Here is a 26,341-nt window from a genome sequence, read left to right as displayed (position 1 = left end):
GCAAACACAAACAGTTTTCCTGATGCCATACTGGGAAGAGATGTTGTTTGAACGCAGCCGATTCTTCCTTTTTTTTTTTTGCTCTCGATTTATTTATTTATTTTTCTTAATACAATCATGGAACATGCTTGTTGATATAATTTGGGTAATGCCAACAGTCTGATGCGTGGATCAGACAACTGTCTTTTCTTGTAGCCGACTGATTTACCATATAATTAGTCCTAAAATTTTAGCTTTCAGTGGAACATGATCAGATGAGTTGACAGATTTCTCCCTCTAAACCTCACTATGAAGGAGGTCAGTCTCTCTAGGTTTACAGTCTGCTGTAGGGAATACAGGAAACTGAGGCTACAAACTACATCAGAAGTGATGATTCAAACATCTTCCCTATCAATGGCTGATGCATTGTATTGTCTAATGTACTAACATAAGCTGTGTGAATTTGTTGTTGATGCATCACCTGCATTGCCTATTTCGCAGATGATATAATCACCTCATTAGGACCACAATGCCAAAAGTAATGCTAGTTCTTAATTAAAATAAGGAGTTCAAAAACAATTTGCATCAGCTTTTTAAGTAAGTAACATATAAATATTCCACAGCGTGTCAGATTTACTGAAAACAGCTGCTGCAAATTCCTAATTAGATGCAATACTGCATACAAGCATCACTTTTCTCGGTGTGGCGTCAGAACATTGTACTCATTGTCTCTTTGTCCCTTTATGGGGAAACAAAGAGGGCATGCATTGTAATGAATACAGCTCAGAATACATTTGTCGAATAAAAAAAAAAAAGCTCACAATTTTATGGACTGGGTAAACCAAAAGGAAATCCTGCAAAGATGACAAACTGTTGAGGAAACTGTGGATCAATAGCATGTTATGTCCATGACCCCCCTCTCCTCTGTGGCTTTCTGATGGCTTACACATTTTTTACTTTCATTTTGTTTTCCTTTTCTTTTCTGGGTGTGCAGGAGGGTGGGGAGGGAGGGAGCTGGTCTGATGAAGTGTTAGAGTCTTAAAAAAAAGATGTGAGTTTATCTGCATGTTTGCTATGTGTCTACGCTGTGCTTTCAAGCTCAATTAATACTTCCAACTCACCCTTATAAATCCGTTGCATTGTTCTATGCCCTAGAGTAAAGGACACATTAAATACAAACGTGTGTGGTCTTTGTTTCTAGCCATGTACTGCAGTTGCTTCGAATATTCTGAAAAACAGTATGTAATAAGCTTTTGTTCTCAGAAAATCATGTTTAAGCCTAGCTTTCATATCAACCTCTACTTTGTCCCATAGAATATGGAATGATCGGAGAGCATACAGTAAAAAGTCAGCGGCCAAGATCAGTTCATGACACAAAGGCCCTGCAGGAGCAAGCTGAATCTGCTAAATTTATGGCACAAACTGGTAATACCGTAGTTATGTTTCTTTACTTTATTTTGTTAACTAAACTTAATTTCATCATGCATGCTCTCTCTTGTACTGCACCTTTTTAAGTGGAAATGTTTTTGCATTATTATTTTTTTCCAACTCATTCTCTATTGCTACATATGAAGCAGGAAGATAAATTTCCCATTTCTCTTCGAGTATTTACTTTGAATATAGAACATAATTGGGTTTTGTGGGTCTGTTTGTTTTATTGTCACACAGTCAGTTGGCAAGTGGATTACTCATACAGTATATTCATAGAACATTAATTAAACAGCAGTTTAAAACTAAGGCCCTGATGTAGTTAATTATTTCCTCCAAGGCATGATAAATTAAATGTCATTCGGTGAAAAAACCCACCCCTTCAGCCAAATATGAAACACATACTTGGCAAAAGTTGAACTGATAGATGCTGCCCTTAGAGATAAAATGAGGCTTTGTTGCTTAATCAAGTGTAGCATCCAATAAATTAAAAACTGAAATGATCTAAATTCATAATGAGTTTTACAACCTACCACCTTAAAATCAGAAAGTACTGAAATAAGTGACAGAAACATTAAAGCAAAACTTTTGCTTTCATTACTTGGTAGTGTTTGTGTCATTCTATGTAGAACACATTTGATTCCCAGTGGGTGGGTTCAGATCTAACTCAGGCTTTTTTCTTCTTCTTTTTTTTGGGAAATGTTTTGATTTTTTCACGTGTTGTTCCATTTAAATTGCTGTCATTGTTCAAAAACTCCTTTCATTACCATTTTAATTTGCGACATGCCATACATATATACCAGTACTAACATATACTCATTAACACTTCTCCATTTTACACACGCCCTAGGTATGTTGTTTCCCTGTCGAGTCGCATCACTGTGCTTTCTGTTTCTCATTCTCACACAATTTACTCTCCCTGTACTGCCTCATTTAACAAATTGATCCACCTTTCAGTCTATTTTATGATCTGCTAAATTAAGGGCAGGGTTTAGATCCCTATTTGGCTGAATCTACTTGTCCTTGATACACCACATGCTGAGAAAAAACTTTAAAAGCATATTGTGCTTTAAATTCTTAAAATGATTGATTTGATGACGTCCAATGACATAAATGTATTCAGAGCTGCAATTGAAACTATTCCTCGTTGTATTAAATTATTTCTGTAATGTATTAAGCCTCAAAAAGGAAATGAATACTTCACCTGAGGGTTTAACATAATCAAACATCAATTATTCGGTGACTACTCCCATGCAGGAATTCGATTGTCCATTCACTCGTCACCAAATACTTTATTCTTTTTTCATTTAGGCTACCATGGCTTTGGAAATCACCCCACTGCCTCATCATGATAATCAGCTTTATTTAGCATTTCATGGCTTTTTGATAGCTGACCCTTTTGGACAATGAAGATTGAAAGGCTCAATGCTGTTTCTTCTTATCTCTCTCTCTTCTTTTTTATTTTTATTTTTTTAACTCAAAAGAGATCGAGATGAATGCAACACCTCTGATCTTTACTAATCTGCTACCAAATGCTATATATGATTACTCAGTGGCAATTTGGCTGCATGCAGAGTTGAACTACTTCAAAGTCTGCTTGCCAAAAGCCTCCATACAGGCACAAAGGCCCGGACAATAGAAACAGAATCCATTCCCATTCTGTGCTAAAATAGTACCTTCCCTCTGGGCACTCGCAGCGAGTCTGCTTTGAGCCACATTCACACATGTGTAAATGGCTGTGATCTGCTGAATAAAATCAGCTAACTTTCTCATTTCCATCCACCCCTGGGAGTTAAGATGGATTTCAAAATTATTTGAAAGCATCGCCCTAAACACATCATTTGCTCCACTGTTGTCAAGGAAACTAGATAGTTTGCTGCAGTGCAAGGGAATCCATACCTCAGACCTCTTTCTGAACTAACACCCATTCAATTCCATCTTATTTTTTCTCAGACGTTGTCTTTCTTGCATGTCACCATGTTCTAATGACATTTTATTTGTTTATGGTCTAACTTTGTTTAAGCATACTATTGGGTTTCATTCAAATGCATGCATTATTTTTTTTTATAACGGATGAAGTGAAACAGTTAGATGTAACCCTAATGTATATTGTTAAATTATTCATAATCATAGCTATGCCTTCACTGTGATCTTTGAATAAATGCACATTTTAATTGTAAAAAGGTCGATTCATTCACACATTTCTCGGACACTATAAAGACCATTTAATGCAACTGCTCTCTCTATGATTGCAACACACTTTATTGTGCTACATACAAATGAAATCGCTGGTCGGAAGAATTAAGCTGCCGATTCAGTATTTATCAAAGATCACATAGAGGTAGTATATACTGTACAATAGTCATGTACATCTTAAAGACCCCACTTCACCCCAACGTTACTCATGTTGGCCCCTCCCTATTTGACTCAACCCTGCCCACCTTGTCCCGTACTGTAAGCCCTGCACAAGGACCATATTGCTGCATTTAACTAGTGTCACCCTTCTCCCACACAGGTGAATCAGGTGCAGAGGAGTGGTCCCAGTGGAGCTCATGCTCTGTAACATGCGGTCAAGGGTCGCAGGTGCGAACAAGAACATGTGTCACACCATACGGGACACACTGCATCGGCCCTTTAAGAGAATCAAGGGTTTGCAATAGCACTGCCCCTTGTCCAGGTAGTGTTAGCCGCAGATTCTTGAATATTAATGTTTTGCTCATTTGTTGTGTATAGGAGGAAATGTGTTGTTGTGTTTTAACAAACTTGTCAATGTTACTATTTAAGAATGTATTATTACTGCAGTTATTATTATAATGAATCTAATGCTTTCTTTCTTCGATGTTATTTTGTGAATGTGTTTGTTTTTTTTCATTATCACTTTTGTGTTTTCCATTTCATATAACTGTGAGGCAATTCATCAGCATTGGAACAGTTTAATGACATGTGGTTCTGCATTGAGCTTGGGGAGCAGTAGATACTGATATGTTGTCAGCTTCATTTCCTTGAAGGTCAGTCGTGCATTTTTAAAATAGCTTGGCAGCGTTTCTTCAAACACGCTGGAAGGCATTTCTTCCTCAATCCATGATGGCAGGGCAGATGAGTCACTGGCAGTCAGGTATCAGCATCAGATGCTTCTCTGACTGGTGATTGCGGCGCACTAATGTTTGTCTGTATGCGTCTGGTAGGACAGTGTGTCGTTCTAGACAAGTCACCATTATACATTTTTGTTTACACAGACAAATAGTATGTTGATTAAGTAATGAGATTCTGAATTCATGTTTAGTCGAGATATTTCATGGCGCAGTTAACTGTAGTGCTTCGAAGTCTGCATCACAATCTCACACAAAGAAATACTGCAAGCTGCATCCTCTGACAAACTGATCTATGATGTACTGTACTTCATTTTTAGATGTGTCATGTGTAAGTGGGAAGTTGGCAGTTTTCAAAAGGGTCACTCTCTTACTGTGCGTGGACATTAAGAGCTAGAACGAGAATGAGTCATTTCAAAAGAGCAGTTGTCTTGGTGTGACTCCCTCTCAGGCCATTAATATTTAGCTCAGACAGCATTAAAGCTCCTATTTTTCAAAAGCTACACAGCCCAATTCCAGGTATATGCATTGATTTGCATGAAAAATAATTGTTAATTTAGAGCCAGAATTTACAGAGCTGCCTAAGTGAATTCATCATTCTCCTTGATTTATCTCAAGAACTGCAGACATTAGGCGTATGCTCGTGGCTTATTGTGGATTCAGAACTTTCTTTCATATAAACACTAAGCCACACAACTCTAATTCAACTCGATTGCAATTTTGACTGCGTTAGAACTTTTCCTTTTTAGAGAAAATAAGAGTCTTTTTAATTTATAAAATGTCAGTGTTCTTAATTTATTGTATTATTTTGTGGGTTTTTAAATAGACCATATCAGATGCAATGCAGTTCTGCAGAAATTGCATTTGAAAAATAATCTTTTTTATCTTCACTTATACTTATATTAAAAACCAAGCGCTGGGACCACAGAATTTGTTTTTCCAAGTCATCCTAAACAATGCAGCTGATATAGCACTAACTTTACTTAGTTACAGTAGCAACCTGGTACCAAAATAATCCCACCTGGCGAGGTGCCACATGAAACACAGAGTCTATATCTAATATTCCGAAAGGCAGACAGATCGATTTGCTCTCTTCAAACTGTGAGTACTATGCCAAGGTGGAAGGATACCTCCGAAATAGCGTATATTTAAACTAAAGACACGTCACCTCCAGTCTAAAAGGAGCCTTACCTTAAAGTCACCGTTGCTGAAAACATCTACATCATCGATGAACAATGGATCATGCGCTGCAGGCTGACATACCAGTTGGGATGCCGCTCATCCAACACAATGCATCTGCCAAAACACAATAACACTTCTGCTTTACGAAATATTACTTTTACCCGAGTCGTCCAACACATAGAAATCTGGTGAAGTTGTTCTTCGGAATTAAAAGCAGTCCAGTCATATTTGACATTTCTACAGTACAGAATGTACGACCAGTGCCAACGTTCAGAGCCAATACAAAATTGCTTTCATAATGTAGCACAGAATACTGCATGATGAGGTCGATATCTACATTCAGTATTGTGTACAACTATCTCAACTATTCAAGCTAACGCTCCCTGTTTTCGTTAAAACACTGCACACTTACTTTAAACAGCAATATTTGGAATAAAACAGACCAAGCTTGTTTATCATTTATTTTCTTCCTGTCATGTGTGCCTAACTCTCAAAATGGGTCATTTTTTTATTTGAGTTAATATTAATTATTTCTTAGAAACAAACATTTTACAATATGTTGTTTGGTCGGGGGTATAGGGTTGCTCTACATTTTCATTTTGACTTATTATGGCACCAGTCAATGTGAAAACTCTAAATAAGGCGCTAACTTATTTTAACAAGTGAGGAAGTATTTGTTTAGCACAACATACTATGCATAGTTTATTACTCCATGCCATTGAACCCCACTGCCATCAAAAACTGTCAAAAACACATAAATTAGTCATACCTTTTAACTTGGGAAGGCTGTCCTCTCATGCCAACGAGCACACCTAATTTAGTTTCATCAGCGTGTTAAACTAGCAAAGTGATGTAAACAATGCGCCGCTTGACTGAGCATGCGCAGATGGATCTGTCCAACACTACAGTCCGACTCTACCGGATGCTAATCCACCGCGGATTTATTTTCTAAACTACGTTCGCTGTGCTCATGACAGTAAAGTAATATGTCACCCAAGTGCAAAGGTATGCTTCTTGTATGTGTTTGTGTGGCTTGGAGAAACTAGACTACCTACTGTGTATGTTCTTAGGATACATTTGTTGATTATGGTTTTGTCATGGGATTTGTAGAGAGTCATAAATATAATAACGTCAGCATTATAATTTAAGCATAGCTTGCACATGCAAGAACACTTTATAATTTTAATGGCTTTTTAATTTTAATTTATTTAATTATTAAGTTTATTTTTAAGGTGTACTATATTCCTGCTACTAATAAGCCAATTTGGTTGGGCTGCAGAATGTCATGTCTTGACTTACAATACACAGGAAATGAGCATAATCAGTATTAACTTCCATGGAAACAAGGCAAACAAAACGAAGTTGCCTAAAGAAACATCAGAAAAAAAACACGAAAAGGTTCAGTCTATGAAATATTACATTATTGCCAACTTGATCATAAAGACCATGCCTTAGAGAAAAAGAATAAAAAAGCTACTGTTTAAGTGCTTACAAAAAACACAACACCCATGCCAGTCACATACCATACATACAACAATTAAAGACTGGAAGAAGTTCTGTCTTTTTATTAGTAACCAATTAAGAAACACTTCTATTCTGTTGAGACATTTATGTAAAATATATATTTTGTTACAATGAGCCAGTATCACCTGATAACTTAAGAATGTAGGGGAGAAGAAGAACAAGATCAAAAGAAAATCATTAACGTCATGATTTCCCAAAAGGCTATGTCATTTTTACTATAGAAACTCTGAACCTGAAGCCTTCTGAAACCAGTTCAGCCTTTGTACAGAAGCAAACCTAGTGCAAAAGTAAAGTCATTGCCATTGATGCTTTGTTTGTATTGTGCAAAAGTAAGAGCCAAGTGCAATATTATGCACAACAGCCTTGAACTGCAGCTTTATGATAAGCGTGGATTTGATTGCATTTTTGTTGAAACCAGCTCAAAGTGTTCTGTTTGAAAAAAAGATTTGACAGTCTGCAAAACAAATCATGAATATTATATGGTGAATACAGTTGGGCACAAGAGGAAGGCTAACAAGTTAAAAAAAAAGGTAAAACCTCACTGGAATGATATAAATGAAATAAACTAAATCCCAGTTTACCACAAATTAATGAAAACATTCTTGGCAAATGCATCTGTTTTGTCCACCAACTTGTGCAAGTCCAAGAATTTCACCTCTAACAGCGCAGTACAATTGCTCATGGCCGTCCCTGTAAAAATAAATCATGGCCACAGTTCAGAAGAAAAAAAGAAGAGGAAGGAATCCTATTCCATCACTAATACAGTAGCTTTGTTGACTGCCTGCTTTGAACTTGAAATGTTCAAAGTAAATGCTTTGGCCACCACGGGACACTTAGCTAAGTGCATCAAAGCAGTGCCTAGAGGCAGGGGCTGGGACAGAAGGTAACTCCGCCTCATGGCGGACCATCAGCTTGATCCCAAGATCCAACTACTCTTCAACTGATCCTGAGATCAAACTATTAAACTGCAGGAACTTAAAGCCCCTGTGCACGCTGTGGACAGTGACCCCCCTGAAGTAGTCATGCATACATTTCCAAGGTCTTAATTCCTATTTGCAATCAACAGATACACCAGAAGTGTTGTGTGCACTGCCAATCTTCATTTATTAGTTGTTTCATTAAAATCATTAATTTATTTAGAAAAATAATTACATTTATGTTGTGCTTCAGTGTTGTTTTGATTTGTTTTATTCAAGCAGATAAAATAAACAACCAAACTAACTAAACTAACCAACTTCTAACGCCTGAAAATGTAACAGCAACGAGGATTAGAAAATGTGTTCGGCATATATCTTCAGTATACCCATACTTGTGGTACTAAAAAATAGTGTGATTTGGGTTTCATACAGTTTCCGTCCCCTGAAAGTTTATTTTGGAGCCTTCAATTCTGTCAGTAAATGTACTTTATTGCTGGGATCAAGAAGCCAGCAGTTGCTTTTGAAACTAATAACAGAGGTTCAACTTCTTCATTTTGAGTGTGTTCATCATTTGATATCGCTGTGTAGGCTACATTTAGGAACACTGCAACTGCCAAGACAAGACAGGAGGTGTCTAACTTCTGTCTGACTCTCAGATTCCCTCTCCAAAGAACAACTTTAAGCCAATAGCAAATATACCCGGCAGTTCTATAAAGACTTACCATCTGTTATCCAGAACCCAAATAAACATACAAGCAAACCAAAATACAAGAGGAGTGATGCCTTTTGCCAGATATTGTTTAAAATGATTAAAAATGTAAAAATTCAAATGAAAACGATCTGCAGTGTTGTTAAATAAAAGGGTAAATGCATAAAATGATTAGAAACTCGAAGCATGCCAACATTTAAATGATTTAAAACATAACACCACGCCACATTAGATTTAAAATGACTTTAATAGAGAAAACATTGTAGGCTTTAAAAACATTTTAGCATTATTTGCTAAGGCATAAACATCTGATGAGGAAACATATGAACATTTATTTCCTGTTGAATTTGGGCTGTCTATGCTGATATTAAGTCTGAGTGGCCATTTCATTACTAATCGTAAAATGTTGGCAGTTATTCAGAGGTCTGGAACCAGGTTACGGACTGTCTGCTTTGTGCATAACCATGATAAGTATGTTGGTGTAACGACAGATTTGCAGAACCATTGTCAGCGCACATTAACCTGAAGGTCCACAGCTATTAGATTCCCAGTCAACCAAGAAGACTCAACAAACTGTAACACTGTGCAGACCTGCTGGTCCGACATTTTGACAGTCAGACTTCCTATTGTTGCTATTGTAAAGTTGAAAACTGCCATGTGAAAGATTGACATATTCATCATATTCTATACATTTCCCGCTGTTTGAAGCCTTGTTAGTGTGGGAAGCATTTAATATAATAATTGTATTAAATATACAGAGGTGATTGAAGCTTGTGGCTGAGGCTTTGTGAAGCCCCACAGTGTCTGTGTGCTCAGTGTTTCATTTACATTAGTTTTCTTCCTGATTATCTTTTTGATTGATTTTTATTTCATTTATTCCTCCGTGCAGTTTGTTATGGGTTTGTTCATGCTATAGCGGAGACAGAGACATTGATTTGGCCTGACGCATTTTTGCTGTGCCCGCAGTACACGGTGTATGGGATGAGTGGTCACCGTGGAGCCTGTGCTCATTCACATGTGGCCGAGGTCACCGCACTAGGACTAGGATGTGTGCGCCTCCCCAGCATGGAGGCAGGGCCTGTGACGGACCTGAGACCCAGACTAAGCTTTGCAACATAGCCCTATGCCCAGGTATCATCTGTCTGCTCTCTGAATATATTCATAAATGACAATATTAACAATTATCTCTGAAGGCATGATGATGACAGGAATGGAAACGGTAAATTATCTCATTTCAAAAAGATAAATTATTGAGAATGGTAGCAGTTTACCTTACACACATCTATACACAACACAGTACTACAAAGGTGAGTAAAACACTTAAAGGAAGCCCAGTGTGTGGTGCATTTAAAGTAATAGTTCTAACTCCATAATGTGGTTTAGGTATTGTAATACTGACGTCAAAATCACTTACCCGCAATTGCCTGTGAATGGTAAGCAGATTAGTGATGATGAGTTTTTCCACACAGTAAATGTTAGCTTTGCTCTGGTAACAGACTCAGTGAAAACCACCCAATCCTAGATGCTGCACTTTGTGCCTTTGGCATTTAATAATCTAAATCTTAATATGAAGACTTTCTACAAAAAACACCTTTTTATGTCTTATTCTCCTTTTGCCTTTGGCTCTGTTGGGAAATTCTAACCAGAGTAGGAAACCAGCAGTACAATGCTCAAAAATCTACAACTAGTCATGTCTGTTTTTTGGCTTTCAATCTGAGAGAGAATAGTGATCTGAATATCTCCTCTCATTTCTGTCTGCCCTCTTTTTCCCTTCACATGGGACATGCTTGTTGGGTTGTGGTTGGTGCCTCAGTGGACGGACAGTGGCAGGAGTGGAGCTCTTGGAGCGATTGCTCGGTGACCTGTGCCAATGGCACTCAGCAGAGGACCAGGCAGTGCTCAGCGGCCGCCCATGGGGGATCTGAGTGTCGCGGTCACTGGGCAGAAAGCAGGGAGTGCCATAATCCTGACTGCACAGGTAAAAATCCTGAGCCTCTTAATTCTATATCCGCTTTGATGTCTAAATTCAAAATCATGAATTTAATTGGGGGGGGGGGGGGGGGGGGAGAGAGAGAGAGACAAAAAAAAAGCCCGTCCCATATTGTCGTCATCATCATTACAATCATGAGCACCATAATCATTACTATCAGCTTTAGATAAAATATGCAGCCTGATCTTACCGATCTATTCCACTCGTTCTGTTGTGTGCTGGAAAGCCCTGCAGCGAGAGTCAGAGCTGTGTTGTAAGAATCAAGAATAATGTTTAAGACCATGCTCTATCAATTGGATTTGTAAAATCCATTTAGATATACTGTATGCCTTTCACATAACTCAGGGTTAGCTGTCCAAACTGTCAGTCAACATCATAGATGTATTAGAGGCTCAAATATGTCAGCTTAGTGGTCTCCATCAGACTTTGAATTGTCTGATCATATGAAGGGCCTGAGCACTCTCATAATCTCCTGATGCAATTTTCACTGGAGCAGCATAAAACAGCTGTTTCTTCTGTATTCCACTGGTATGTGTGTGACAAAGAGGTTCCTCTAAAAAAAAATGAAAACGGTGTGAAACCAGTCTACATTATGCTCTCTCCGACCACTAAAATAGGTGCAAATGCTTGTGAATGCGTATTTCCAATTTGTGCTTATGATAATGACGCAGACAGTGCTGTTGTTTGCCTCACAATGAGGGGATGCATTACACATTTTATTCATTTAATGAGACCCACCTATTTATCAATTCTTATTTGTTTGCGAGGTGAGAGATCAAACCTTAGTGTTACAAAACCTTCTAAGCGTCCATTGAACAAGTCAGCATGTGTCCATCACTGCTAGAGGCGTGGCCTTGCTTTGTAGAATGCTTTGGCAAACTCAACACGTGTTTCAGAACAGTGAGCTATATCTTCGACTTTAATTTAATGTGCTGCAAGGCAACAGACATTCTTTTGCAAAAACACTAAACAGAATAAAGTAGAAATACAGTTATGTGCAGGATTTGAATCAATGTTATGTGTTTCTAGATTGAAATAATTTCTCCAGTACTGCTGGCACAATGAACTCTTTGAAAACCATGAGCATGCATCTGTGTGAGGAATCAGCCGCTCTGATGTGGAGCAGAGGCTTCAGTATTACCGGGATTTGATCAATGTCTTGCGAATAGTTGCAGCCAACAGGTCACAATGGTCTCTCTTCCGGATACAAGCCTGACAGAGGTTAGTTGTAGGACACAAAATGGCCCTGCACGTGTAAAGGAGGGGGTAAGCTGAGGTTAGAAGGAGAGTGGAAAGTGTGTTTCATGCTCACAGGGTGTTGTACCTTTCTGTTCAGACAAGGGCATGTGATTTACTACATCGCTGAAGGGGAGCATCTGTTTTTTTGTCTAATGCACAATTTAACAGTGTTCATTACAAGGGCATAAAACATGCTGCTGCTTTTGGAAACTTCAGCATAAATGCCTTTTTAATATTGGCAAAGTGAGGCGAATAGTCACCACTGATAGAGCAGCTTCTTTAGCCATAAAACGCACATTCTCCTGATTATTCAAAGTAATCTCGTTCATTTTCTTGGAATTGTGCCAACAAATTAATCTACAAAACTGAAGGCACGGATAGCGAAAGAAATAAATGTAATTGAAAACCATTAAAGTAAAAACTTGAATTGCATATAATAAAATGTGCACATGGTGATGTAACATTGTGTTGTCTTTGCGTCTGAGTGTGTCTGTTTCTAACCGAGGACGATTGTGTTTCAGCCAACGGCCAGTGGAATCCTTGGGGTCCGTGGAGCGGCTGCTCTAAGTCCTGCGACGGCGGATGGCAGAGGCGTGTGCGGGTGTGTCAGGGGGCAGCGGTGACTGGGCAGCAGTGTGATGGCACCAGAGAGGAAGTCAGAAAGTGCAGCGATCAACGCTGTCCAGGTGAGCCAAACAATAACAAGATGTCAAACTGAATGACGAGATGATCATCTCTGTGGAGTGAATAATAATTACAGAACTTGAAGAGGACATAAGGGGCATCCAGAGGGGGGGAGGTATGAATATAAAAGAGTACATTAAGTCAAATACTGATGACTTTCTGAATAATGCAAGTATCATCAAAGCTTATTATATGATTTTCAAAACAATTTGTTTTTGAAGTGGAGTCTTTCTCACACAGCTATAGTCTGAAGTAGAGAGAGCACTATTCCACAAAGACATTCACTTTTATTATTATTAATTATTCTGTAGCACCTACACACAAAAGTTGTGATTAAAGAAGAGGGTACATTTTATCTATACCGCTTTGATCTCATGTATTTATCCATACGTCCCTGTATGTAACACCAAGAAAGCGTTGCATCATATTTGAAATGCTGAAAAGCTCTCGGCAGCTGTGTAGTTACACTTGTACCACTTTGCTTTCAAGCGCCGTATGAGATTTGTCCAGAGGATTACGCAGTATCCATGGTGTGGAGACGGACTCCTTCAGGAGAGCTGGCCTTTAATAGATGCCCACCCAATGCCACAGGTAAGGACATGAGCAATAACTTTAGTTCTTCAGTCTTTTGCCTCGCTTCTAAACGGGCTAATCTTCTTATACCATTATTGCCTGTCTTTCTTACGCTAAGGGAAGAAACAATCTTTGGGACCCATCCCGTCGGCGTAAAACAAAAAGAGTAGTCCTCCCATTAAAGGCAACGCAGTAGAGGAATCCATTTTAATATGTATTCTGTAAATTCAGCCTTTTTAGCTAAAGTATACGGCAGCGTTATCGACTTTAATTTGACTTATTTTCAAGGAATGGCTGTTTGAATCCCTCCCATAAATACAACGTTCGCTTGCAATTTTATATCAATACTATAGTGTCAGTATTTGAATATACATCACAATGCCTCTAACCATGCTACATTATGATGCATAATGCCCCCACACTAAGCTGTCCTTTGGAAAAGAGGATATCAACAAGCATTTCAATGTTTTAAGTTGCCTGTCTAATCTTTGCATGGTGTTTAAAATCACCAAAACATCCCGATTTTATATAAAACTATATCTGGTTTCCAAAAGTGTGTCTCCCCATCTGAGGAGAGAGCACATATCCCTTCATCCCATTTCCACATGCAGTGATGTAACTCATGGCTGCACCCGACGGTACGCAGCATGTGCAGTAGACGGAAAAAATGGTAACTATTATTCTGAGAGCATTGTTAAAGAAAAGTGCACGTAGGTCTGTTTTCAGACATTAAGCAGAAGCTTTAATATGTGCACAGAGGGAAGAGCATTAGAGCAGAGGATGTGAGTTCTCCAGCGGGCTGAGACTAACACTCGGCTCTCGAAAAGAAGAGCAATAGGGGAGAGAATGAAAAGGAATGCAACCTCTGTTAAAGCTGATATGATACAGGTTGCGTTTGTTCTTGTTGAAGGTCAGTTTGCTAACAAACAGACAACAGGACGATGAACAATGTTGGGTACTAAAGTTACAGGTCGCTCTGACACATTGAGCTGTTATAAAAATGTAAACAGTCTGAGGTGTTCGGAGTTGACATTTCTTCCACAACTATAAAATAGCTAACTGGCAAACTAGATGTGGCAGCAAACACACTGTCATTCACAGATGGCTTACCTGGGGCAAAGTTACGCAGAGCAAGATTTACTAGCATGACATTAGCTTTCCGGCTTGACATTAGTTTTTATGGCTAATAACAGTTTGGCACTTCGAAGCTGTTTCCAGCTCACACTAACGTCTTCCTGTGTTGCTTTCTTCTTCTCTGTACGATGTTGTTGGAAATTTAACACCTCTGCTGATTAAGAATTTCATCTACACCAAAGGGTGTGTGTCAGTCAGGGTGAGACATGTGACGGTGTTATACAGCCAAACTAATTAGGGTTCTTTACTGAGCAGTATCACATTAATGTAATGTAGATTTTTAAAAGGTTGTTGTGAAAAATGTCACATTTGTCCCACATTGATTTGGATGCTATTACAGGAGTTGTATTGACTGCTGTGATTCAAAGATGTATGTTGTTTTTTATGATCTTACAGTATTTCAACACATTCTGGCATTTTACAATAAATCAGAGCTCAGTTGGTGGACTCAACAATTCAAACACACAAGGTGTCATATCACTTAACCAGAGAACCAGAACCTTTTAATGCCTGTGCAACAGAAGACCAGTGTCGTGATAAAAGGGTACAATAACAGACAGCAGGCATATTTCATGTTTAAGCACAGTGCATCCCTGGCACTGACCACAAGAGGATAAAAGAAAACTATGATGGACAACAGTTCAGGTCAGGTCAAGTTTATTTGTAAAGCTATTAATCACAGTTCCAGCGTCTGTGGGCTTCACAAAGCCCACATTATGAACCTATGAATGAAAACAACACCTCCCAAACCTTTGATCTGTAATTAAATCAAGGTCAAACTCACATAACCCTTAATGAGAAAAGTGGGAAAAGAAACCAAAATGCCTCACAGACAGATCTCCTCCTCCCTCTACAGTCAGACATGTGATGACTGACGAGAGCGGGTCAACGAAGATGAAATATTGATCAGCAAAGGTTAACATAACAAAATGTTGGACATGAATGCAGTAAGACTGCTTGGGTGATGCGTCCAAATGTGTTAGGGAGGGTGCATCAGCACCTACTCAACCGTAAGTCCCTGCCGTCATCAAGGTCATCATAGGAACAGCACCCAGGGCAGGGGCGTCAGCACCACCTTGGTCATCGTGGATGACAACTGCCACCAGAGGCGAGAAGGGAGGAAAACTCGAGCGGCTGCACACACACACGCACGCACACACACTCAGCAGATGGATTTGTTCGCTTTGTATCAGTCAAACAAAGGTTCATACATTGGTAAACACATAAAGTGCATTTACAACAGCCTTCTGTCGAGGCTTAAGAAAAACACAAGCAGAAGAGATTCTTGTTATCCTGCACAGAATTCTTAGAATATACTTTTTTTTATGCTTCATCTTTCCTTTGTTTTTGTTTTGTTTTGTTGTACATTATTAAATATGCTGAGTACCAGTAAAGTTAAATTAAATCTACTACTATTGTGATCTATTTCTATATGACACCTGCAGTTGAGATATTGCTTGTAATCATTATTATGCTCTTATGTATGTGCCTCTCTAATGAGATCCCCAAATCTCAATTATCAATTAAAGTTCCAGTCACCTAACCAAGAGAGGCAGCAATTAAAGCAACATAACCACAAGCTATTAAACAGGTGAATGTGGAGAAGCATGATAATGTGTTTAGCAAACACATGAGGAAACATCCTTTAGAGCAGGGGTCCCCAAACTTTTTCCTGTGAGGGCCACATAACTTTTCCCTTCTCTGATGGGGGCCAGGGTCAGTTTGTAACAGAAAAAGTGTGACGATCGCAGGGGTGCCTAAACGTAAACATTTATTGTTTTCCAGAAAGCCACACATAACCAAGCTGAGCTAACAGTCCACTTTTTAGCTTTGAGAGTTTGTCTGCTCGCATTTGGCCTTGCAAGTTATCATACTTGTCTTTGTGACGGGATTCATAGTGTCGGCGCAGATTGTATTCTTTGAATTCCGCTACCGCCTCTTGACAGGTGAGACAAACAGCCTTTTCTTTGCATTGAACAAAAAAATAATCGGTTAAATACCCTGCATTCTGAATCAATTTTTCTCTTACCTAACCTTTTCGCCATTATTCCGTTCTATTTGACAGGGGCTAGTCTAGGATTCGCGTGGCCAGACTTTAAAAGAGTGACTGAGGCAGATTTATTTGTGATATTTAACTCGTTCATTGTCTTGATATTATGCTGTTTGAATGAAAAGGTTTCTTTCACTAAAGTAAAGGATTTTAGTTGTTTTCCCACCACTGGATGATATTCAACACATTAATTCCAAGAAAATCCTTCTCAGACTCGTCTTTTGTGTAACTCCTCGGTCAGTAAACACTGTTTCAGCCTCCCCTCTTGGAGAGGATTGTTGGAATAAGTACTCTCCTTTTGATAGCAGCCGAGTAAAAACTGCGACAGGTCCAATGCCTTGGTGGATGGCATCCTTGGTTTTTTAATCTAGCACATCTCCACTGGCCAATATTTCATACTCAACCTACTATACATACATCACTGATGATGCAAAGAGAGATGACTGGATGATTGGTGCAGAATCCCAGCGAGAGCCTCACACTCTTCTCTGACCTTGTTTGATCCCACCAACGGCACGACGAGGAGAGATCCAGTTCTAAATAATTTAAAAATAAATGTTTTTTACCAAATGGAGATATAAAAAAGGAGAGTGTGACATTTAGTATTTGTTCAATTCATAAAATACAACTGTCATCTCTCTCCATTGAGTGTAGGTAAAGCTTTTTTTACTGTTGCTCATTCCCACCTCAGTAAAGCATATCCCATGGGCACTTTAAGAAGGGCTTATGGACATTTATTTTGTATGAAAAGGCAGTAAGTGTGGTATTAGGTTTTATCTTATACAGCTAATAAACCACAACCATGATTTGTTTTTCTAAAATCACGATTTTTCTCCCGAAAACTGTTAGTGTAAACAAAAAAACAGAGCTCTGGTACAGCTATTTCACTTTAAAATGATTTTGGCCTTGGGCAATTTCTGTCTTCCAGTACTGCTGAATTCACATTAAAATTGCATAATGCACTATAATCCTAAAATGAAAGCAGACTGCAAGCCATCAAACATCTTCCCGTAGCTTCTGATTAAAACTCTTCTTTAAAATTGATACACAAACAAGATTCTTATCTGTCAGTTTAGGAACTTGACCTCTTCTTACCGCTTTGTGTCTTTTTGCCATTTTCTCCGTTTGCGATGACCTTTAGGAATGTCAGATCCAAAACTGAAGTGAATTCCTAATTTCCAGGTAGCAAGCCATCATAAATTATCATTTTTTTGGAGTACGAGGTTCTGAAAGACGATTGGAATAACAATGTGAAAATATCCTGCCTCTCCTGCTGCCCTCTGGGCTGTCTCATGGTGCTGCATGGGCGCTCCTGGGATATAGCAATGTTTGGTGTGCACTCATGGCTTCGCTGGGTAGTAGCAGTAGAGAGGGTGGGCGTAGGAGGTGTGGCTTTGATCTCTCTCTGTCTGTGTGTGTTAGTGTGTGAAAGACAGAGAGAGAGAGAGAAAGAGAACAAGCGATAGCGAAGGGTATATGTGAAGCACGGATGCCATGGGAAATGTTTTGTACTGTGGGAGTTTTTCCTCAGGATGTCAAGCACCTGTGCTAGAGCGGTGGGGTGATGTGTGAAGTGCACTCCAGCGGGTCGACAGCAGGGAAGGTGTGATGTTGGACCCCTATGTAGGATGTGTACGCCGATGTGGGTGGCTATTGGGTGGTATTGCTATTTCGGGATCACTGTTTAAATGCCTGACAGCTATCACAGCTGAGCTGCTGCATGCTTGAATAAGCCACTGTAAATTGTATTAACGCCGCACACAGTACATACTGTATATATGGAAATCAGTAGGGTTGTGTCTTATAATAGGAAAGCGGTTCTGTTCAAATACTGCAGCACTTTCCTTCCAGAAGCCTCTCTCTCTCTCCCTCTTTCTATAATGTGCTTCAATTTCACTGCAAAATTTAATGGGAGACATCAAATTTTGATGATGAGTGATGGGCAACAGAAGTGGAGAAAAGGGAAAAGATAAGTCTCTCGTGAACATAATTAATACTTCTGCCTTCCTCCCCCTTTTTTTTTGTCTCTCTCCTTTTCCTGTACCCAACTCCCTCCACTCCACTCCACTCCACCACTTCCATCTGCCTTTCTTTTGCCTCTCATTTGGTCCTAACCCCACACCGGCCTCTCTCTCTCTCTACACTCTCGACGGCTGCATCCTCCTCACCCCTCTCATCCCTGCCTCCCTCGCTCCTTCTCCTCTCCAATTCTGTCGCTGTCTGACTCCCCTCTACAGGCACCACTAGTCGACGCTGCTCTTTGGATCACCGTGGTATGGCCTTCTGGGAGCAGCCCAGCTATGCTCGATGCATAACAAATGAATTCAGATACTTGCAGCAATCAGTAGGTGCAAAGTCAGCTCCCTCTCACAGCCTCTGTTTTCAATGCATCATAAATTACCTTCCCCCGGTGTTTCCCTCCTCCCCCTCATTCCCATCACACTATAGCCAAAGATTAAACACTTTCAATAGAGGAGTAAATACAAACACTGGTTTCTTTCTGTGTAATAAATGGTCATCGTCAAGTAATTATTTTATATATACTTTTTAATTAAAAGTTTCTGGCATGTTTTCATCTGTGTTGGTGTTTTTGCTTCAGTTTGTTGTACTTTCATGTTTTTCTCAAGATGTTTCTTTATTGGATGACCGGATAACAATGTAATTTAGTGAATGGTACCTATCTTCTTTTCAAGAGAAGTGTTTCCCCACCGAAAGAACCCAGTGAGAACTGCCTCCTTCATCTGTTTTCATCTCATGCGACACTTGGATCACAAGGAAAATCTGTTTTTTTATTATAGTCTGGCTCCATTTTAGAGAGCTTTATTTAATAACACTTTTGCTTTTGCATGTTTGCCTTTAGGCTGGCAACACAATAGCACTGCCTCTAGAATAGGTCATTTTGCTAGCCCTCCATCACTGTTAAAAATAAAATAATTCAGAAGAGCTGAGATAGCACATATAGCTCTGCACCTGTGAACGTGTGTTTATGAACATAAACCCTGTGCAATGATGTGAAATGTCATTTCACAGTGCAATTTCTGCCTAAATGTGTGTTTTCTGCTCCAGTTAACTCTTTTATTCATATTGGCTCATTTCAAAACATCCGTGAGGCAGAATACATTCCGGTCCCAGCTCAGATATAAGTGTCGCATTAAGGGCCTTAGAGAGTGCAGTCTTTCTTCCTGATTTTTTGCACTCCATTTATTCCAAATGGGTAGTTTAGCGTGTATCTCTCGAAACCTGCTTAGGACACCGATGCCCCAAGTTCTGTCTTCTCCTGTTTTTGGAGGTTCAGGGGCACCTTGCAAAGGGCCAGAGGATGCTGGCGGGGGATGGGATGTCCCAGGTCACTAAAAACCTGCTGGACCTCACCCAGAGGAGGAACTTCTACGCTGGTGACCTGCTGTCCTCCGTGGAGATCCTTCGCAATGTGACGGAGACCTTCAAGAGAGCCAGCTATGAGCCATCTTCAGATGATGTGCAAGTAAGTGGACAGTGGGGCTTGTTTTAACACTGTGTGAAATGTAATCGTATCCTACAGTATCATGGCTGACAAATGTATCCATTGTGACAAAATAATCAACTGGACAAAGGTAATGTTTGATGCGTTCTACTACCGGACACTATATATGAGGGGAAAAATGTTTCGTAACATGGCTGGAATAGCACAAAGGCTGACGGACGCACCCCACGGCTCTATTGTATCAAGAGATCTCCCCATCCTAAGCTGTTTCATCTCATCATGTTGAGGTTGACTGCAGTCTTGATCCTCTTTATGTCAATAGGATGATGGAGATTATAGCTAAAGCTCCACCTCCATCACCAATAACATAGTTTATGTCCTCAGAGCCGTGTCATTTTCAAAGACACCCTTCTCATGCGTTTTTGTGGTCTTTGTGCTGTCCTGCCTGTCTGTTTCAATGTCTTTGGCTCAGAGGGAGCTAAAGGGGAAGGAAATAAATGTTAGTCGCTATTTGATGGTAACGGCAAAGCGAGCTTTAAATATTGCACGTGTGCTAATGAAAAACCAAGTTCTCCATTATAGTTATTGTGTTGAGTTTCTAATCTTGCTTTGATACTATATCGAGCTTGTTTTGTTATTGTTGTTCTGCATAGAGATGTAAGGAATAGCACCGGGAAATTGGGAAAGTATGAGTCTTGCCTCATCAGCCATCTTCTGTTTGAGAGTAGAAATGATTTCTGCTTTAATAATATGAAAGTTCAGATAGTTTTTAAGTCCCATAGCACAGTACTGTTTCCACCGACTAGAATGTTTTTTCAATATATTATAGAATCATTTTACCGGATATTTTTTATATTGCAAATATATATATATATGTAATAATATGTTGGCTGTTATACTGTAAAAAACAAACAACCAAGATATGTAACATCATCATATTTGAGCATCTTTTGAATGTGATAGGACTTATTGGCTTAGTGCTTGTACTTCAGGTTGGGATGTAGGTAATTAAATCCCCAAAATGTTGAACTATGAATTATGCACGTCCAAAGTGCAGTGGTATTTACAATCCAAAATGTCAGGGATGCTCTTTCCCCTTTTCTGCAATTCTTTCTGCACATTTATCAACAGTTTCCACTGAGATGTACGGTCTGCTGGTAATATTCTGCAGGAATAAAACCCAAATGTGCTGCCCATGGATGGGCAAACATAGGGCCCATCCTCCCATTTTCCTGCCATTGAAAATCTATGAGATGTGGAAAGCATCCTTCCTCTGGTTATTACGAGAGCTCTATAGTGTGTGTGGGCAGACAGGAGAGCAGTCAGCCAGCCCACCCCTTCCGCATGTCTCTGAGCTAATGCAGTGTTAAAGTGGGCACATTACCACCAGAGGGAGCATAAGCATTCAAGTAGAAAACAAGATAGCCTGTGTCAAGAGAGAGAGCCACTCCCTCAGGCACATTGTAGACCAGACAAAATAACAAGGCTAAAGATCAGACAGGGGTCCTATTACTACTGCCGGCATGCACCCCGAGCAGCCCCTGCTGCAGAAGAAGACAATCCACACAGCTGCTCAAACATTCCTTTTCATCTTTCTTTCTGATTGCAGCTTGTGCTTCTTTCCTCTAGCATTAAGTGTTTGCTGCAAGCTGCAGGTGGTGGTCTGTTGTGTATTTGTGTCACAGCTTATCCACAAAGTCCATCTTATTCTCCGATGATCATGGCTTCAGTGTCAAATTTCCCGGTGCCATCGAGCCCCGCAGGGACCGTCATTATTCCCTTATAGAAATGCCTGCGATTGAGAAATGTCAGTTTATTATCCATAATAGTTTTTCTTTGAGTGCATAGTGTTTATGTGTCATGATTTTAGAAAGCATCTTGCTGCAGTGCCTGTAATACGCCTGTGTGGGTGCGTTACATATTTTTCTCTTTCATCATCTCCACAGAACTTCTTTCAAATCATCAGCAACCTATTGGAGGAGGAAAATAAGGAGAAATGGGAAGACGCGCAAAAGGTAAGCACGTCGCTGTACACATAGTAAATAATTCAGGTTTCTGCATGAATGTTTTGTGCCTAAAAAAAATCGGCTCAAAGCTTTTCTGCAGTCGCTCCATGTGAATACAAGCAGAGATAAAGGAAAAGTCTGGTTTCGTGTTGAGGCGATACTTACACATGTCATTGTGAGAGGTCATTTAGCAGGTCTGACATCTGGCCTCATTTAAAAAAAGCCAGTTCCTCAGAGCTCCACTTGGTGGCAGCAGCACTGCCACAGAAACTGTCCAACTATTAACGCTGCAGGACTCACTCACTCCTGCACACACATTGTTTAAGCCAGCTGATACAACTCACAGCAACCAGTGTGATTAAACCAGAACTCCAGTTGAATTATATCATAGGAACAAAAGGTTTTGACGTTTTATTGTTTGTACCTCTAATTCCCTGTCTGCTTTTCGCTGACATTGTAAGGCAGTGTTATCATATGCAGAAGCAGAACAATAAAAAAAAACAGAGTCTCATATCCAATACAAATGTAAAGGCAAGATACTGCAGCACTGCAGTTATGTACTGTGGATCAGAATTTGAGTACAGAACTGTGCTTTTCTCGTGTTTATCCATGGAGATCGGCTCCTGGGTATGTCCTCTGTTGGCCACATCTGTCAACTTGAGAGGTGGCAAACATTGTTTTCCAAAAACTGCCACTGGTGTCTGAGACAAACTGAAATCACGCACATCCAGACTCTGACAGAGATACCGTCTGTGATGGACTGCGAGTCTGCAGAGGGCATCTGCTCTGTTGTCACCTTCTCTGGTAAATTGACTTAAACTGGGTATATCACCTGCACTGACACATGACTGAGGGGGTGTCTCAAAATCAGTCAGATCTCTTTTTTTGTCTGCGTTTCGCCATGCCTGACTGCAACTGAGATGGTAGTGGGAACGCAGGCTGGAGTGCCAGTTCTGGCTGTCTCTACAGGCAGTAATTAGGTGTGTACTCACTGCAGCTTTAGTTTTGCAGGCCCAAAAGGTGGCTTGTCAGTAAGAAGAGCTCAGAAATGAGCAGCTTCATCCGTTAAAATGCGTCAGAACAAATATAGGAATAGGAAAAGTTGTCTCTGTGATTGAACACCCAGTAGAGCTGTGTGTTAATTATGTCTGTCGTTATTAATGTGCCTGTCCAAGGAGTGCTGCTGCTTCAGTTTCGGGCACTCCACCAAGAGGACGTTGGCTAAACGACGTCGTCTGATTTCAACAGACAAAGGCACTTGGACTTCACAGTTATCAATTTTTCTCACTCTCTGGCTCGTGGTACATTAATGAGTGTTCTGAGCTTACTTTGCACAGCACCCACACATTGTGCGCTGTGGGCATTCAAAACACTCACATGAAACACCTCACTATGAGGTTTTACTGGCTGTGGAGTTGGCTCTGTGCAGAGATCACTATATATTCACCTCCTGTCACTGTTACCATGGCAAGGAAAGGAAGAGCTCTGTCTGCAGAAGCCATTTCCCTGCGCTGCCTTCACATCTCACGGTTGCTATGGAGACCAGCAGAATGAGCATGACTGCACTGTGCGTCAGACATGCCGGAAGGGGCGACGTGATGTGCTTTTCTCCCCCACTATGGCTTTCACTCTGCTGTGTCAGAGGCTCTCAACTTCAGCATCACTGATCCGCTTGCCTGGCTTAGCAGCAGCACATGTGGAGGCATGTGCAAACATACAGCACCTCAGGGTGTTACCGTCGAGGGGGGAAATACCTGCCTCAGGTGTTTGTTGAATTGAGGCGTTAATTGCTAAATGCCACTCACAGGTCTTTCTAATTGCCTGACACTGCCATTGTGTGCTCACACATTTGTTTCAATCCTGTAGTGATGTTTTTGTTTTTATATTTTGAAATGCTATATCAGCTTTGTGATATAGCTGATATTTTGTGAAAGTTGCAAATGTGTTCATCACGTATGGCACAGCTGCACAGTCTTTTAAAAAAGTATTCTCAAGGAAAGCAAAACTGGCGGCGCCCACATCAAAGCCTCTTATAGGATGCGACCCATCACGACGAGATCGGCAGCCATGACAGTGGTTCCAATCTTTTGAAGGTCAATTATCGGATTAGCGTGCCTTTGATTTATTGACCTGGAGGAAAGAGCTGACGAGACCAGCAGTGTTACTGATCGAGCTGTGGAGCTGTCCGTGGTGCTGAATTCCTGCCTCTGCATTCCCCCACTGAGAGCTGCTGTCCATGAGGCATCACGTGAACCCTGGCAATCACCCTTGACTTGGCAGAGCCTTTCATTAAAGGAGCCAACCAGCAACTGTGTGTGCAAACATGGTGGTTATCGCTCTGATGCTGATGTCACATGGTTCAATTAGGGTGCAGTCAGACAAAATCAGGTGCTGCGGTGAAAATGCCAGTCAGTGCCAGGTAGAGAGTTTAGGCAGCGGCAGTGGTGACAGTAGGGGATGCCAGAGTAAAACGGACACCGAAAAGTTTAAACATAATTAATCATTTGGAGAAACGCGATCCAACGTCACGATGCGGTGTCCAATAACGTAAACCGGTGATCCAGAGCTGTACAACCATGACATGGGCCATCTAGGTGACACTCCCACACCACGGCATAACCCTGAGCTAATCGCCGCAACGCCTGATTTGGTCTGAATGCAGCCATAGGACTGCAACTATCTATTTTCTTGATCATTTGATCTATAAAGTATCAGAAAAGTATCATAATTTCCCAGAACACAAGGTACTGTATCCAAATTGCTTATATGGTACAATTATTTATTTTTTTAAATGGAGAATAAATTTCAAATCTTCACATTTGAGAAGCTGGAACCTGTTAATGTTTATATGACAATGTATTCAAATGATTGTTGAAATTGTAAAATATGTTGCACTACTCAATACATTTTAAAGGTAATCCAAATATCTGTAACGCTGTGACCTTCTGCTTGTTTCTTACTCTTTTCTTCTATACCGATTATTTTTGCTTTATATTGCTTTGCTGTTTATTCCGCTATAATCATTTTTTTATTTAGCTTTTTTTTATGTTCGTTACAGCCTCTGCTTTTAACTATATACCTGAAGTTTATTTACAATATGTATTTATGACCTGACTTTTTATTTGCTGTCTCCTACTATATTTATTTTATGCTCCACACTCCCATCTTTCCGGTGATAACGCCCGTTGAAATTGAAAATGTCTCCTTGTCTTTCTTATCTTGTCCAGATCTATCCCGGAGCAGTGGAGCTCATGCAGGTCATAGAAGAATTCATCCACATCGTTGGATTAGGCATGAAGGATTTCCACAATGCCTATTTGATGACTGGGAACTTGGGTAAGAATCGGCCCACTTTTCCTCTCTGCCTCCAGCCGCTGAGCTCGTTTTGTTATTTATTTCAGCTTGACATGTACACATAATCCCTGTGCTCTGCTGACTCCTTGTGTCAATTTCCCCACCATCATTAATTTGGGATAAATGGTGCGTGGTGAGGGTGGGGGAGTAAAATTACTGCTAATCAATAATGTTAATTAAAACTGAGCTTGTGGTCTTAATGTGCTGAATTCCTATGAAAACACTTAACAATCAATCCAATATCAAGAGCGTGCAGTGTAGGAACCCCCTCAAGAGTTGAGCTCTTCTTTAATAGAGCTATAAAGAAGAAGAAAAAACACAAAGCACTCCTAAAATATAAGATATTTGTACACCATACTGTTATTTTAGATGTTCTACAGTTCTAGTAATGTATTGTGTAAAGCAATTGGTTTTGAATAGTATTATAATAGTAAGTGCAGATTGTTTGTATCTGTAATATTCACTGTACTATTTTCTAAACCCTTGTGCTTATAATATTATTATAAGCACCTAATATTTGTGTCATATTTGAAGTTAAGTAAGTCTGTGTGATGTTGCACTGCGATCCTTTGAGAAAGACATCGTTAGCAGAGTGTAACCTAAAGCATGTTGTGCAGAAGTGCAGCAGCTTGAAGAAAGATTCTTCGTCAGTTTCTGGAGATAAGCACTCGTGCAAAAACATATGATAGGATCGTCCGATAAGAGAATATAACATTGGAAGTGAAATTGACCAATTCTTCTTTGCAGCTGTAATGCGCTTGCAAACATTTCTTTCATGCACCACTGATTGTGGTCCAGATTATAACTTTCCCTCTTGACGAAAAAAAGACAAGTCTTTAAGAAATATTTCTGTTCCCTGATGTTCTCGTGGGTTCTTTTTTTTCCACTTCTGTCGTGCAGCGTCTTGGATGATCTGAGGTCTCTGTGGCATTTCATTTCTTACTCAACCATAAATGGTGTCTTACTGGAATGGAATAATAGAACTGCAGTCTTGATTTATTCATGCGAGTGAACGTGAGC

The 26,341-nt window shown here is 40.0% G+C and overlaps 1 protein-coding gene and 1 long non-coding RNA gene across 13 annotated transcripts in view; one reads left to right on the top strand and one right to left on the bottom strand.

Moving 5' to 3' along the window:
* Nucleotides 1–6,583, bottom strand: part of LOC115019799 (uncharacterized) — a 61,401-nt gene extending 54,818 nt beyond the window's left edge. The window contains exons 1-2 of the long non-coding RNA XR_003833500.1: nt 6,448–6,583; nt 5,688–5,792 (exon numbers count right to left, since the gene is read on the bottom strand). This is a non-coding gene — a long non-coding RNA (uncharacterized LOC115019799). The remainder of the gene's footprint in view (nt 1–5,687; nt 5,793–6,447) is intronic.
* Nucleotides 1–26,341, top strand: part of adgrb3 (adhesion G protein-coupled receptor B3) — a 106,205-nt gene that overhangs the window by 41,324 nt on the left and 38,540 nt on the right. For 9 of the 12 annotated variants that reach the window (XM_029449405.1, XM_029449402.1, XM_029449397.1 and 6 more), the window contains 10 exons: nt 1,294–1,404; nt 3,923–4,084; nt 9,795–9,959; nt 10,642–10,806; nt 12,579–12,743; nt 13,231–13,332; nt 18,736–18,842; nt 19,788–19,982; nt 21,908–21,976; nt 25,195–25,303. In XM_029449405.1, the coding sequence (XP_029305265.1) occupies nt 1,294–1,404; nt 3,923–4,084; nt 9,795–9,959; nt 10,642–10,806; nt 12,579–12,743; nt 13,231–13,332; nt 18,736–18,842; nt 19,788–19,982; nt 21,908–21,976; nt 25,195–25,303 (1,350 nt within the window). Of the gene's footprint in view, nt 1–1,293; nt 1,405–3,922; nt 4,085–6,545; nt 6,684–9,794; nt 9,960–10,641; nt 10,807–12,578; nt 12,744–13,230; nt 13,333–18,735; nt 18,843–19,787; nt 19,983–21,907; nt 21,977–25,194; nt 25,304–26,341 lie in introns of those variants that run through there. The other 3 variants (XM_029449396.1, XM_029449408.1, XM_029449407.1) reach the window with 3 other exon arrangements.

This window comes from Cottoperca gobio, chromosome 15 (assembly GCF_900634415.1).
Source record: "Cottoperca gobio chromosome 15, fCotGob3.1, whole genome shotgun sequence".
Classification (NCBI taxonomy): Eukaryota; Metazoa; Chordata; class Actinopteri; order Perciformes; family Bovichtidae; genus Cottoperca; species Cottoperca gobio.
This window is presented reverse-complemented; position numbering and strand designations above follow the sequence as displayed.